General features: G+C 38.4%; 1 protein-coding gene across 6 annotated transcripts in view; it reads right to left on the reverse strand.

Annotated features, from left to right (window-relative positions):
• The window catches only part of LOC116782452 (arylsulfatase D-like), a 35,934-nt gene extending 21,832 nt beyond the window's left edge, over window positions 1-14,102 (reverse strand). For 2 of the 6 annotated variants that reach the window (XM_032679178.1, XM_032679175.1), the window contains exons 1-9: window positions 14,005-14,102; window positions 11,381-11,430; window positions 10,688-10,837; window positions 8,316-8,437; window positions 6,738-6,860; window positions 3,279-3,702; window positions 2,414-2,550; window positions 1,032-1,166; window positions 212-374 (exon numbers count right to left, since the gene is read on the reverse strand). In XM_032679178.1, the coding sequence (XP_032535069.1) occupies window positions 212-374; window positions 1,032-1,166; window positions 2,414-2,550; window positions 3,279-3,702; window positions 6,738-6,860; window positions 8,316-8,437; window positions 10,688-10,837; window positions 11,381-11,406 (1,280 nt within the window). In that variant the 5' untranslated portion in view covers window positions 11,407-11,430; window positions 14,005-14,102. Of the gene's footprint in view, window positions 1-211; window positions 375-1,031; window positions 1,167-2,413; window positions 2,551-3,278; window positions 3,703-6,737; window positions 6,861-8,315; window positions 8,438-9,089; window positions 9,232-10,687; window positions 10,838-11,378; window positions 11,479-12,256; window positions 12,328-13,535; window positions 13,892-14,004 lie in introns of those variants that run through there. The other 4 variants (XM_032679177.1, XM_032679180.1, XM_032679176.1 and 1 more) reach the window with 4 other exon arrangements.
• Window positions 14,103-16,379: the final 2,277 nt, after the last annotated feature.

Genomic DNA, 16,379 nt, shown 5'->3' on the forward strand with positions numbered 1-16,379 from the left:
AACTTTGAATGAGAAAGGGGCTTGTAGAAGATATTGGGTAGAGGCTCGATTTCAAATGTAGAGAAGAGATGACGAAGCTGTGCTAACACAGATGTGCCTAGAAAAGGAGCAGGACTGAAAAAGAAAACATCAGACTCTTAGAATGTGTTTCCAAACTTTATTTTCCATTATTTTGGGAAAGAAGGAGTAATAAAGATACTTGTGTTTTTACCTGTCCTGAGGCACTGCCCCTCCAGCCAGATGAACTACTGTAGGATAAATATCCATAAGGCTTGTAGGTTCATCAATAACTGTTCCTGGAGGTAACACTCCTGGCCATCTAAATATCCCTGGAACACGAATTCCTCCTTCCCAGCCTCCCATAGCTTTTCCACCTTTCATTTAAAAAGAAAAAAAGGATTTAAAATAAATTTCATTTAAAATAAAGAGAAATTTTAGACAAATGTTACTGTACTATAAGCTAATGTTAATTTCATGAGCCTTCTTTACTCTTTTGTTTTTACTGCCAAGACCCTTCTCCTCAGCATCAATGAAAGTGTGTGCACTAGATCAGCCCCACCCCTGAATGACCTTCTTTTTTTATTTTTTTTTTTACTACCTTCTATTGTTTTACAAACACATTGCCCCATCAGCACTCAGTGTGGATAAAATTTTCAGGCATAAAATGATTTCCTAGTCTAGTTCTCATCTTTCTTCTACAATCCTATAACATACCTGTTGTTGTGAAAGCAAGGATTCAGATGTAAGACGAAAGTAGTATTAAGTGAGAAGTTATACAATCTTAATAAAAATTAACTTGTCGTTAGTTGCCTCATGAGGAAATTACAGTTTGAGAATTCATGGTTACAAAGAACACCTGCCCAGGTTAGCATTTACTTCATTTTTAAATGCCTAATTAAAATGAGACAAATTTGTTTCTCAGTGATAAAATACTGTCACTCCTTAAGCATACAGTCTTATCTACACCTTAGGGGTGTCCAAAATACTTTTCTAGTTGATGCTGGGTTGTCACTGTCCCTGACAGCTCTTACCTTTGTATATTCCATTCCAGCCACCCAGCTGCCTTTTGTCTTCTTGTCTTTCCAGCCATCCACCATGATCAGAGGCAAAGTAAACTAGTGTTATATCTTTCAAACCTTCCTTATCAATAGCATCTAGAACCTGGCCTGTAAACACAAGAATATGTGTGTATTAAAAAGAAAAAAATATAGCTTAACACTACATAAATTTTAGCTTCTGACTTGTCAACATTCATCAGTGTAATTTCTTATCCATGTAGGGCTGCCCATTGTTTAAAAGAAGAGTTTTTTTAAGATTGAGATTTTTAGTTATTATTTCACTAATATTAATATTATTGCTTATTAAAAGCATAGAAAATTTGTGATGTGCTGTAATCCCTTTGTATTTTAACAGAGTGCAACAACCACAGTCACAGGCTGTATTGTAGAGGGCAGAAGTGCCACGTACTGTAAAAATATGGAAAGAAAATGTGATTCAAGGCTCCCAAAAGTTAGATTCTGCATCAGTGGTGGCTATCATGAAAAACGTGTAAAAAATGTCATGTAGCCTTACTTTATGTTGTCTAGACCGCAGTTAGAATGTGGATTACATTACTGGATGGATATAATATGCATTAATGATAAATTTCCTTTTCATTTAAAAGTAATTCTTGAACTGTTTCTGATGTTTTTAATTTCTTGATTATATTCATGGTGTGTAAGTGTTTGACAGGTAGGTTTGAAACCAATTTCTGTATATGTACCTAACTCTTTTGCCAATATGGGTCCTTTTCCTCCATCATGACTGAATGATAAATAACTCCTCTTTCCCTCCAAAAAAACAGGCTGAAGAATAACATGAATCTAATTGGGGGGGGCATACCAATTAAAATTTATGAACACTTCTGGATTTATGAATGGGGCTGAAAAACATTTATTATGCTGCTTAATGCAGCAGTCAGAAATAAATAGCCTGCTGGTTTATATCTGGAATTAATTTGCTTATCAGTTTTATCACGTTCTGATCACCTACTTAGAAATGACCATAAGAGGCTGAAATTACCCGATCTCTATAAATCAAAGAAAATGAAATAATTCTCAATATTTAATAAGAAGATCAGGAGGGCTCCTTGACAGGAGCTAAGGGGACGTGGTTAAAACTGGTAAACACTTGACCAAAAAAAAATGTATGAACAGAAAGGCTCATTTTTTCCAAGACCAGAGGAAGTAAAAAGCCAATGCTATAAGCCAACAGTGCTCATACGAATTAACAGATGTTCATAAAAAGCTTAGGATGTTTTCCTACTTGTTTTTAGTTATCTTCCTTATCCTTTTCATAACAATTGTGTTTTACTACATATTTAGACCTAGGTATTAGATAGTTGGAGACATTTTTATTTGCTATGGTGACTTACCCACGATCCAGTCCATCTCTTCTACATTGTCTCCATATAAACCATGTCTGCTCCTCTGAAGGAACTTCTCTGTGGTGAGGAGAGGGGTGTGGGAATGTAAAAAGGAAAGAAAGAGGAGGAATGGCTTGTGCTTATTTCTAAGGAACAGAAATCAACATTTTGTTATTAGGGAGGAAGGTTCTCAATGCATACAGAGGTCAGGTGTAATGAAAAATGGTATTGTTTGTGTATAGATATTTCAACAATCTCTTCAGAGACATCATAGTTTGTAAGATATTATAACCCAGTGATTAGGATTTGTCTGATCAAGTAATGTTTGGCCTGTATAAAGCGACCCCCTTTTTTCCTCTGAATCATAGATAGAAAAATTCTGGATTGAAGCTCCACTTTCTGCTATTGCAAACCACCACTGTGCTACTGAAGGCAGCAGGTTCATCTCCTGCCAGCTGCTGCCCACGTACCCGACTGTATGATAAGGCTACAACACAGCTCTGCTTTTCCTTCCCTGGCCCACACATGCATTTCTGACATTAGCTGTTATTCCTTAAAGCTGCAATGTTGGTCTCATTGATAGATATACATATTTCCCCAGTATAGTCTAGAAATATTCAGTCCAACGCATGGAAATTTGGAAATGTTATCAGCTTTAGTGAAGCAAGGAATACGGGACATCTTTAAGCAGCAGCTAATTTTTTTGGTTTAATGATACCATATAAATATTGATATTATTTAAAATTAGTAAGCTTAATAATACTTATAATCCCATATGATATTATAAAAACTGTAAAACACTCACATGGCAAAGTGCTGTTTAAAAGTTGCAAGGTGTTCAAGAAAATTTGTGATCAAGGAAAACCCACTTTACCTTTCAATAAATGAAATGGACTCTCTCAAGATAAGGGATGTAGTTCTGTCTGTCACCATTGGCTGCTCAGTAACTTCATGGTTTCTCATCATAATGCAGTTCCAGTAGCGAACAAACCCATAACTTGAGAACCAGGATACAAAGAACAGGAGACTAAACCCAGCAAGGTAGGTCAGTGTTTTCCAGTGGACTGGAATCAAACCAGTCAGTCTTCCCAGAGCAGCAGTGAGTACAATAAGGCCAATCATTTGAGTAGAAAGCCAGAGTTTCCTTCTAAAAGCTCTGTCCATCTCCGGTGTTTCCGTTGGTTGGCAGTCACTTATTAGTGTAAAAGGCATCCCATAAAAATAGTCAAATCCATGATTTAAAGGGTGATGGCAATGGTCATTGCGGGATTCACAGTTAACACCTTGATGCCACTTCCCTGAAAATATAGATTTTTAAAACGTAAAGAGAAAATATATAAAAAAACATTTTCCTCATACAAAATATTTCTCCAGAATGGTTGGTTTCATTCTGCTGGTGATGACTTCTTCATCCTACACAGAAATATACTGAGAATGTAGTGATATAATGGGTTTGATGAAACCAAACCCCTACCAACAAAGTTATTGGTGCTCTGCACACATATTCATGACCTTAAGCTTTTATCAAATATAAAAAAAATGGATTATAAAGGGAACTAGAAATTGAGAAAAATTCAGAACTGAGCAAAAATATACAGCTTTTCTGGAGACCTATCAGGTAAAGTAGGAGGAAGCTGTCCTTTTTTAAGCACAGGACAAAATAACACTGTTCTGTTGTCTCTTTACCTTCAAGGTACTATGCAGACTTGTTTCTGAAAAGTTTTGAAGAGCTTGATGTCAGGACTGTGGCAACACTCATTGTTGGTGCCAGATTGATAAGGGAGGCTATGGAGAGTAGTCAAATAACTGGCAGCTTGGCTGTCTGTTTGCCAGATAAACCACCAGATCCTGAAAAACTTGAGCTCAGGAGATCAGGATTTCTCATGAAACTGTACATGTGTAAGTAACTTTGCTGATCATTGTTTCTCCATATACTGAATGAGAATAAAAGACTTAGTTTTATAAATATTTTTGCTATTTGTATTTAGTCAAATTTTAAAAAGTTAAAGCCTCCTTCTTTTAAATGTTGAAGTCTTCATGTATCAGAAGGAACATCTCTTGACCTTTTGCAATGCAATTTTTTCTTTATTATGAACATGCAAACTATTATGATGAATGGCACATCAAAACCATGCTTCTTCTTCCCCTCCAGCCTATTCAAACAGACTGGTTAGGCACTTATATGGGGACATTGCCAGCAGGCTCATTTGGCTCAAACACTGAAGTTTGTGAATATCTGAATCAAATTAACAAAATCTATCTCTCATCACAGAGATGTAGTCTAAGTGCATTTTATGATCTCTGATGTAATGCAGATCTTGGGTACTAGATCTATAGACCAAAATGAACATTTAGAATTGTATTTGAAGACTAATTTGCAACTAGTTTGTATTGTGGAGTCAGGAATTGTGACTTAGAAGAGGATGTTATAGTAAACCATTTGTTTAGGATATTACCAATACATATACTAGCAGTCAACTCTAAGTAGGTTTAATAGAATTGCTGTGCATTACAATAGGAGCAGAAAAAACTGCTTCAGAAGGAAAAAAAATGCTGTTCTTTAGATATAAATATAAAGAAAGAATGGAAGTTCCATTCTAAGTGGATGAATTCCTTTCAGCTAAAATATCTACTCAGTTTTCTTCTTGAGCCAGCTATAGAATGAAACAAGTTTGTAATCAATACATAGATGCATTGGTCATGAATACAGGTGCAGCTAAAGTATCCTTGAAATCCAAATGCACTCCAACACCTAAATCTCCAGCCAAGGTCGATAAAGACTTTTGACATGCTAGAAAAGACTCAAATCTCCAGAAGATAAACTAAATGTATAATTAAGATAAATTAATCTCTGAGGGCATACGTTATGCAACATTGGCTTTTTGACTACAAAATATCTTCAAAGCATTTCCCAACAAAAAGTCTCATTATCACCTCAAGCTGCAGATTATTAATAGGATTTAATTTGCAATTAAACTAGTTGTGCTCAGGGCAAAACAATCACAAACCATTCAGGTGTGACTACTTAGTGCTCATTCAGCTGTGGTGACATGCACAGATGTTAAGATTTTTTTGCTTCATGACTTGAATGTAAAATTCTTGTGGGTTTTTGTGTGTCACTTACAGCTGATGCTTCCCACCATCCCCTACGGTGCAATTAATCAGGATCTGTCAATCCAGTTAAATTAAGTGATGCTTTTGGTGTCCATAGTGTGATTTTAGCTGAGACGCCCACAGGGAAAATGCTAGTTCATTTTGCTTCTGGGAAGTATGCAGCAGAGTCTCCCTGCAGGGCAATTCCCTTGGGAGAGTGGAGAGAAATCTGATTGTTTTTTTAGTGATTACATGCTGAAACCAAGCTGAAGCATGCACGGGCTGTTTTATCAGCTGATTAAAACAACTAAAATAATATTGCTGCAAAACAACAGGAGATGGAGCTTTAGTAATGCAGAATTTAAATAGCATGGAAGGCTTCTTTTAGTTTTGTCCTGTGTGGTTTAGTTTTATTCTGTTGAATGAATATAAATCTATTTTTACAGGAACTTTTATTAATACATTCAGTTGGTTTGTACAGCCAATATTTTTAAGTGTCAGATGTAGATTTTGGATTTTGACATTTTAGATGCTCAGATGAAGTAGGACAATAAGCTGAAAATTCAGCTCAGGAATGTTTGTGCTTTATCAGCCTGTGGAATTATGTGACATAGCTAAGATAAATAATTATTTGAAACTAGATCATGACTAAAAGTTACAACTATTAAAAAGATAGAACTATAATATATAAACAAAATTCATGTCAATGCTGAAGAAGGCAATGTTTTACAGGCTGTACTGAAATTGTGGTGAACTTAGTGTCATGCTGTGTTGAAGACAAAAATAATTGCTTTGTTTCTGGTTTTAAAAGGCCAAATCCTGTGATATTATCAATTGTCTCTACTGGTTTAAGTAGCAGCTGTTCCCTTTTGCCATGAATCTACTCTGAACTGAGTAAAACATCATCATGCATATTTAAATGGCACTCATATTTTTGCCTTTTTTTTTAATGAAATAGCATCAAATAAGCATCTTGTACCTGGCATAATAATATTCAGGAATTATTAACATATTTTCCGTTATATACTTTGACAACCAGTAAAGTTTTTCTGCTTTATCAGATGCTTGTTCTTTTAAGAAAGGTACTATCTGGTCAGGATTTCTTCTTACATAATATTCTTAAATTGGGAAATAAAAATATTCCAACTGAAGTATTAGCAGTTACTAACTAAAACAACTGGTTCGAGTGAGATTTGCAGGTGAAACACATTCTAGATCATTTTTAGGAGTGTCTCCATACCTATCAGTCCTGTGCTGTAGCCTTGCTTCTGCAGTATTTTGGCAAAAGTGGTTTCATTTGGAGGAAGGCCTCCTGAGCCAGCATTCCAAAAAATAACACGGTAATTGTTTATAGCATCCATCCCTAAAAATAAAGCAATCTGAGTAAGTATAAGAGGCAGAGTACTTTTAGTCAACATACTTTGTTGTTTCCTGATTTCATTGAAATCACAGTATTAAACATTCATCTTAATGCTGTTTGTTTGGGAAAATGAATCTAGGACTCTGGACAAAATTAAACAAGAATTAAGCCTCTCTATGGTACCCATTCTTCTTTGTACTTCATACTGAGACATCTTATTTAATTTCATTTCATTTCATTAAGAATGACACAGTTGTATAGGAGCTTTTATATGTTACAGTGGTATCCAGGCTGTATGAAATGCACTTACTTAGTGTGACTGTGAGGGCAGGGAAGAGCACAAGGAGACTTAAGCCCTCTATTAGCTTCAAACTCCAGCTCACATAAGGCTACCTGGGAACTCAAGATTTCCCTGCACAGTGTCATGGCTGGTATCCCGTTTCTGAGACCCACAGAGTAGTTATCTAGCGCTGCAGTATTCTCTTCACCTGCAGGTTTACACCCCATTATTTAGCATTTTATACTGGCATAACCCCATCATACAGTGTTGTGTGAAGTTCCGTCACTCCTGGCATTGTTGAACATCTCTGGTCCTGTTATAGAGGGAGAGGATCTGTACAAGCCCACATGCATTTTCAAGCTACCAGTCTCAGTGGGAGCTGTCGTGATAAATGTAGGATGACATATCAGCTTCGAAATGCCTCAGGAGTGAAGGCTCTGAAGATAATTTGCAATAGAACAAGCATTTGAGAGTTGCTGTTAGAAACATGTAGAACTGTTTGTTTTTCATACCTCTTCATCTCAGGGATGCAGTTTGACAGGATAGTATTTTTTCTTCAAAAACACAACTGGGAAAAATAATATAGCTGTCAAACTGTTATTTCATAGGATGGATTAATTCTGACAGATTCATAAAGAAGCTTTCCCATACATGACTCGTTCTGCACCTCGACTGGAGGGAATGGATACACATCTGCACAGATCTACTCTGCTCCCTGCAGGGCTGAGCTGTTTTGGACATATGATGAGGAATCACCCATGACAGAAATTAATATAACTGGTGCTTTAGAAATATGTCATTATTATTATTCATGTTTTGTGTAATGACTTCTTTGAATGTAACGATTTTCTCTAACTTCATTCTGGCTGCAATCTATACAATAGACCACCAAAAGGCAAACAAAATTTGTGAGCTGGGGGGACCAAGATGCTCTGCAGAGCTGTTTTTTCTCTGCTCTGCTTCCCCCCCCAATCAGCTGGATGTACTCCATAAATATAGATACCACCTCCAAGGTTCTAGGCCTGGCTGGTGTCTTGTGGGTCTCAGTGATGGATGATGTGTCTGTGGCGCCCCTTCTATTTGCACACCCTCATTTTTTTTTTGGTGCCTATTGTATGACATTGTTCTCTACGGTAATAAAGCAATGTTTAAAGGCTGCTTGGCTTTGCAAGGCAAACCTGATCGGAGGGGATATCTGCCGGTGAGGAAAGCTGCTCTGCTGGGGGTGCAAAGCGGAGCCGCAGCAATGTGTTGGGTCAGTTTCACTCCTTCCTTTGCCAGGCGATCAATGTTCGGGGTCCTAAAAATGCAACCAGCACCATCAGATATCATTCAGAGGGTTTTTCAAGGGAGTAAAGAATTATATACTTATCTTTATTTTGGAAAGTTTCTTCTATTTGAAGATGGTCAGGACATAATTTTTTAAAATTTATTTTAACTTTCTCAAGTGATGGGGAAATAGTTCTTTTTTTCTTTCTACATTAACATCAGTATCTGGATTAATTTCAAGCCAACCATTCCTTCTTGTTTCCCATGTCCTATGACAAGTCTTGCAGAAATCATAGAACTATAGAATGGTTTGGGTTGGAAGGGACCTTAAAAATAATCAAGTTCCAAGCCTTCTGCCACGGGCAGGGGCACCTTCCACTAGATCATGGTGCTCAGAGCCCCATCCAACCTGGTCTTGAACACTTCCAGGGATCAACAGCTTCTCTGGGCAATATGTTTCAGTGCCTCACGTCTCTCATAGTAAAGAATTTCTTTCTAATGTCTAATCTAAACCTACCCTCTTTCAGTTTAAAGCCATTCCCCTTTGTCCTATCACTGCATTTCCTTGTAAAAAGTTCCTCTCAAGGCTTCTTATGGGCCCACTTTAGGTACTGGATGGCTGCTATAAAGTCTCCCTGGAGCCTTTTCTTCTCCAAAATATTTCTAAATTATATTTTTCTTACCCAGGGTTGAGGCTGAATTAACACATAATCAATCCCATGGGGACGAGGAGAGCTGTCTCTCTGCTGGACCTGTGCTTTTTCTCTCTGCCTCAGGAAGCTCCGTAACTTGCATGAAACATGCACAGACCTTTCATCCCTCCAGAGCTGCATTTCCTACACCAGATTTTTAAAAAGCAGCATTTCCTACACCAGCTTTTTGAAGAGGAGCATATCAGCGTACAGTGTAATGGTAATTTAGTTGCCACAGGGTAACAATGCTTGACTACACAAGATGCTACGTGACTTACAGTACAGGTAAGAAAGCAAACAAAATGCTTCTCCTGATGTTTGAAATGAAGGGAAAAGGAGAAAAATAGAAAGAAATCCTGCATGTTTTCACGCTGTTGTGGCAATCTCTTGTGGCAACATGAATTAAGTGTAGATGAGAGAAGGGTGTTTTGTAGATAACTGGCAACAAGCAAAACCAGGCTTGCCTAGCACACTAGTTACAGACAAGAGAATATCTTACATTTCAGAGTACAGTATCTCCTCTTCCAACGTAAGGTATACCTACTTCTGCTTTAAATTAGATTCAACTTCAGTTTTATAATTTTACTTTTGCAATTAGCAGTTCAGTGGTGTTCACATGTAGACAAAATCCTCAGTAGGGTTTCAAAAGATCCTGCATGTTTTGTTCCTTTATTCTGGTACTGTTATGGATTCCTCCCTTAAAGACACACTGCCAGGAAACAACATCTGCAACAAGGTTTCTTATTCTCTACAGCCTACAACCTTTCACCAGAGGTACCATGCAGTGTAACTTGGAAGAGCAGTTGGTATAGTTCCACCATTTAGCACAGCTGCCATCTCAGCTAGATAACCATGGCTTCTGAAAGGACCACTTCCCAAAACGCTGCTTTGAACTCCTGGATTCTCAGCACTGTGGAGAGACAATTGCTAATAGACTCCAGGTACTTAGTCACTCCACCAATACATCCCAAATGTACTCCACTGCTCTTGAAAAGAAAATCCATGCCATGGGGATGATGCTTTGGAGGCCCAGCATTGCAGAGCCCCATCAGCTACCTACATTTGCCAGCTGCCTATCTGAAACTTGCCAACTGAAGCTGATTAAAGTAAGATTCTGAGAAATTTGCTGGGTGAGGGGAGTGATCACAGCAAATTTGATTTTGTTCAAAGAAGTGACAAGCTGGTAGAAAGCCAGAAGGCAATACTGTGGCACAATTTTGAAGAAGAAGGCAAATTCTACGTCCTTGAGATTGAAAATAGAAGTATTTCCTAGTAACATAGCTCATTGCAGTGATTTAACTGTACTTTGATGTAAGAATGGGAAACATAATGGCAACATAAAGTGAGGTAATAATATGTTGAAAGAGGGGACAACATTTGGGTATAAATTGGGTATAGCTCTTTCTCGATGTCAGGCAATTAAAGGATGCACAAGAACAATTGGCATATTCCCGCAGTAAAGCAGCTCCACATAGCAGAGCTGCCCCTGGGAATGCACTCTAGTCTATGAGGTAATCCTAGGCAGAAGATTTCAGATTTACATTAAATATCACACCAGCTCTGTTCACCCTTACACTCAGTTTCCTTACCTGATAGTATCATTCCCATAGCAACCTACATCCCCTATGCCAAGGTCATCAGCCATCAATAGAACAATGTTTGGCTGTGTGATGATGGAAAGCTGTGTGACTGGTGGCTGCAGAAGCAGACCAAAAATCAGGGGTGTAACCAGGGGTGACCTGAAACACAGAAGAAGGAAAGAATCCAATGACCTGGCCATTCATCATGCCCCCCACACGTGGCCAAAGACCCTCCGGTGTAAGCTTGGCTGCAGACCAGACCACTCAGTCCAGACACAGAGGGTGTGCTACATGTTTATCATTGACCCAAACAGATGTAATGAAAAGGAAGATGTCAGGTCCACAACTTTAAAATCTCCTTTTCTGATTGTTTCCAAGTTTCCTGTGAGCAGTCTCACGTGGGAATTTACATGTAGCATGTGACATACAAGTGATTGTGCTTCAGTGGCTTGGGATGTTTATAAGAAGTTGGTCTGGGAAACTGAGAATGGGATCAAGTTCCTCTGACATCATTCTTGACCAGAGTGGGACCTTTGGGTTGTGCAAAAATTAATAACAAGAAAAACAAAGAAACAAACCCCACATTGTTAGTGTACTTTATGGATAAACAATGCTATTCTTTTATAACACAGTACTATATCATTATTAAGCTTCACAAAGATCTAAGTATGATATAACAATAACTCATGATTTTTTTCTTACCAATAAGATGCTAGTTGCCAAATCATTTCTGCATTTGGAGTGTTCAGATCCTGCAAAACCAAGAGTTCCTTGTCATATTTACATCTTCCTAGTAGTCACTGCAATAAAAATAGATTAAAAACTACCAAAGCCTGCTAACATTCTGTTTTATTTACTGCAGTGTACCTCAGATCAGACCCTAAATGAAGAAGAGTAAAGGCATTAATGTTATTTTTCTTGCTATCACTTCTTCACTTCTTAGAGGAATTTTTTGTTTTTGTGTAGAGAAATTTATCTTAAAACAGCAAAATAATTTTCTTTTCTTACATGACTCAACTGTATGAAAAATACTTAGTGTTCAGAAAGAAAAGAAGAGCTTTTTAAAATCCAGTCAATGTAATTTATTTTTCTGTGATCATAGAGAAAGTAGCAACCTGCTGCTTCTTTACATAACGTGCCAAGTTTACTTTCAGGTTTATAAGAGGTATTTGTAGTTGTAGAAATTCTAATTGTCTTTTTCCAATAATATTTTCTTAGAAGAATTTTTGTCCTCTTTTTTTTTTTACTCTAAGAATGCACAGGTTTCTCTGGGGCTTTTCCTTTCCATGCCAGGACAAGACCAACTATTTAAAGGCTTTGAAATAAAGGCCAAGTGAACTTGGTTCAGAGGCTTTAAAATAGACTCCTTTCAAATTTATCCCCTGTCTAGCTGAACTGTCCCAAGCATCTCAATTTTATAAATTATGTTGGTTTCATATTTTGTTTTCCTGAAATGAGGTATTAAGCAGCTTAGTTAATATCTATAGTCCTTACATTTTATCCATCAACACTACAAGCTTTGAAGGGAAAAATTTAAACTTCTATGCTTAGAAAATCGGCATCCAAACACTTACTTACCAGTGTTGATACAGCATTGCTATGTACAGACACTCAGTTTCCTGCATTTGAGTTTGTGCCTTTGCTGCATCCTAAGTAGATATAGGAAGAGTACTGGAGAATACCTCACCCGTCTTTTACATTTAAATACTATGTGCCTCCAAAGCAGTTGAAATAAAAGGGAGTTGGAAATAATCAGATTTAATTGTGCAATTGGTTGTCACTAACTGCTTGCACTTCACACTAGAGAGGCATTGATTTAAAGCACAGCCTGGAGCTCAAGGCTGAGCTTCCTTAGAAGCTGCCTGTAAACCAGCAGGTAATACCAAAACCAGTTACTGCACTGGTTGGTATTATCCCTGTCAAGCCATTTCTTAGTGAAAGGTGGTGGGAGTCCAGGCAGAGAAACTTTAGCAGCTCTGGTGGGAGCAAGACAGACGGTGAAAGCAGCTTTCCCCATTCTGAACAATCAAAGGGAGCCCAGGTCTCTGCACACACAGCTGTGCAGCTCCCTGCTTGGCCCCTGGCAGCTGGGGCAGCAGCAAACAGTTCAGAGGATGCATTTTCGGAGACCTCTGTGGAACCACTTTTGCCAAAGCGCCACTGAAGCCGTGCTGCAAGCAAACAGTCCTCTCTCTTACCTGAACTGAATTTGGCTTAAAGCAAAACTTTTTTCTCCCTTTCCCATCATTAATCCCTCCCCCAAAATAATTTAGATTTTATGCCCTTCTTCATCCATTTTAATAATCTCAGAATGGGGAGGGGGAAGGGCGGGAGAAGGGGGGAGTTTAGCTTGCATACCTTTCATATTTAATTAATTGTTTCCTGTATTGATTCTAAGCAATAAAATTCAAATAAGTATTTACCTTTCCATCAAAATACTTACAAGATACTGAAATCCCAAGTCAAGCCAGTTTGCATAAGAGAAAATATTCATATTTTTAGATGTACTCGGATACACACAGTACCCATTTGCGGCATCAGTTTGGCAACACTCAGCGAAAAGTCATACAGTTAATACCACTCAATTCAGTACTGCTCAGTCTGTGAAACTTTCTTTGAAAAATTCATATTTTGAAGACTTGGGATAGATAAAAGTCAGACTCATGATAACAAATTGTCTGCAGCTCTCACTTTGTACGTATGTTTCTATGAGAATAATGTTGTTGTAAAGGGAAAAATGATATTTTAAAAACTTCCTTGAGATATTTTTATCTGCAGGAGCAAGAAAAAATGTTTCCAAACACCCATTAAAATTTTCCTGTGCATTTTCCAACGTAGTAAGGGAGGAATACAGTACCTGGTCAAGTTATGTTCAAAGCAGGCAGCTGATAGACTGGTGCATGAGCTTGTTTTCAGTCGACCTAAAACCATTCAAAATTTTTTCAGCACAAGGACTGCTGCTATGGCACAGCGTCTAGTAACTGTTTCTGGAGACAGTCCTGAAATCTGCCATAGTTGCACGTCCTACAGTTCACTACAGGAAAAGCGTGTTATACCAGAACTTGCAAGCAGCTGGATGGTCTAGCTTATCCTGAAGTCTCTGAAGCTGCACGTCCCACTGCTGTTTGCACAACTCTGACATTCATACAGCGTGTGAGGGTCAGGCTGGGGAACACCACAAATGCAGCTAAAATGCTTTCTGCCCAACCACCAGTTTCTCAAGGGATGGGAATGATCTGCTTCAAGTCTGAGACACTCAGACGAAAGGCACTATAAATAACCTTTCCTCACTTCCACCAGAGAAAAGAGAAAATCGCTGTACTTACGGAGCAGCAATTCTTTGTCTGTAGAAATAGAAACTAAGCTAATTTCTTCGCTTTGTGGCAGTCCTCAGTGCTTGCAGCAGTGATAAGGTTGTCTCTGCACACGCAGTAAGAAATAGTTCTAGGGTGGGGAGGAAATGACAGTAAGAGACTTGAATTTACTTTTTCAGAAAATGAGTCATTCAGCTTCACTTCTGAGTGCTGCCTGTTTTCTTGTCGTCACTCAAAGGGACAAATTCAGGTTATATGCTGGCTAATGCTTGCTGTTTTGATTTTTCTTGTTTGAGTCCTGCTGTACTGAGTGATTTGGGACAGCATGAGACAGAACTAAACAGCAATCTTGCTTTATTGACAGAATTTCCTGTGTTTTCATATCTTAAAAGAGAAGGGTGATGTTATTACGAGTTGATGGTTCATCACCAGTTGCAATGCTCAGTTTGGTTTGCTAGTGGATCACCTCTGAGGCAAATTACAGCACCATAGGTGATCCCCTCCCTGCTCCCTCCCACCCTAACATTTGCATGCTGAAGTGGTTACAGACAACACACAGAAGAGTCCAATTTTTCTTCTCTCAGTGCTTGCTTTCTTATCCCTACCTGTGTTACAGCATCCCAGTCTGTACCTCTCTAATTCCCATTCCCCTCATTGTGCCTCTAGCACTTCAGGGATTCATTAAAGTCTATAGGATTTCTTGTTTTCTGATGCCCTATACTGCTGTATATTTTCTAAAAAGAAACACCTTCTGAGGTGCTTATGTTTTTTTCTGTTCAGACTGCAGTCAATTCCAGCAGGACTCTGCTAAATGAGAGAGGCCCCCTTGCAAATGGGGCTATCTCCACAGCTTCCATATTCTTGTTGTGTTTTTTCCAGGACTTCTTACAAATTCTATAGAACTTGTAACAGAGAACCACAAACTATAACTGCTATGTTATTTACTAAATTTAGAGTACAGTAGAAAATTGAAAGCATGTCTGCAGTTATACTGCACTGTTATTTTGTAGACAGCCATCTTCCAACACAGAGAGAGCTGGACCAGATTGTTGCTCTAACTAGCACTTGTTGAAATCGGGCTGGAAATCTGGGAATTACCACCTGGGCACACCTCTAGTGTAATGAAGGTAAAGAAGAGAGGGTAGTGCTGGTGGTCCAAGGACTTTCCTCTCCAAGTGACAAGTTGTGCCCGTTTTGGTGTTTGAAGGAGGGAAAGGTGGATGCTTTCTCACTGGTGCCACTTAAAGATGGCATCTTTAAAACATCTTGGCAAAACTAATTCTGTTCCTGTCCACTGAACTGCCTTTGCTGATTTTCTGTGGGGAAATCTTTAGAAAGTCTGTATTTGTTCAGAATGCGGAATGAATGTCGAATTTTGCAGAAGCCTTGCATAGTCCTGTCTTTTTACTCTTGTTTTCTTTACACTGAGTACTGGAGGCAGTAATACTCTGTGACTGTATTAAAGTGCTTCAATATCTAAGAGCCGAAGGCCCAAGTTAGTGTGGTTGGATGTAAGATATGATGATTAAGAGGCTCCCTCTAGCGACTACTACCTTATATTTGTTGTTTCAGAGAACAGTTGATCCACACTCCACCTTTCTAAAAGTCTTCACGCAATGATGGTTTTGTGTTATTTCCCGGAGCTCTGATTTACACCAGTTCTTCAAGGCCCGGACACCCAGGAGCACTTGCAGAGCCTCACCTGTCGTCCTGGACCAAGTAGTACAGATTTGCATCAGCCAGACTCTCTTTATGATCAATAGTGAAAGACAGTCACAGTGAGGGCAGTCCAGCTGTCCTATACTGCTATTCTAGGATGAGATGAAACATCCTTTGAAGATTCCAGTCTGTCTTTAGTGTCTGTACAGAGAGAATTTTAATGGCTCTGTATTCAAGCTAGATTGAAATTTGCTAGTGATACAAAACCATACTGTTAGTCATTGTACTAACAGGTCAAATAAATGAATACAGCATACAAAAGCATTTATGAAAGCTGTTTTTATGACAACATTTTCAATATGTTCTGAAAGGTGAGTTTGTATTTTTTAAGTTTAAGAAAAACGGTCCGATATGAATATTACTGGTAGAATAATGTAGGTGCCTTTAATTTCTAAGACCCGTATACTTCTTATTTTCTTGGGATTGAAGCTGTTAAAAGTGAAGTATTTAGTTAGATTTTAATATGGAATGGAAAAAAGCATAACCTAAAATGCCAGAAGAGTAAGAAGTTAACATTTGGAGGAAGATATATTCTGTATTGCATTCTTGGTGTGTATTTCTCAAGAAAGGCATAGAAAGGCAGTGACACATACATGCTGTGGGAGATCATGAGAGTCCCAGAGAGCCCCATGTGAGTACTTTGAGAAACCTCGGGGTTTCTTTGAGAA

Source organism: Chiroxiphia lanceolata, chromosome 2, assembly GCF_009829145.1.
Source record: "Chiroxiphia lanceolata isolate bChiLan1 chromosome 2, bChiLan1.pri, whole genome shotgun sequence".
In the NCBI taxonomy this organism is placed as follows: Eukaryota; Metazoa; Chordata; class Aves; order Passeriformes; family Pipridae; genus Chiroxiphia; species Chiroxiphia lanceolata.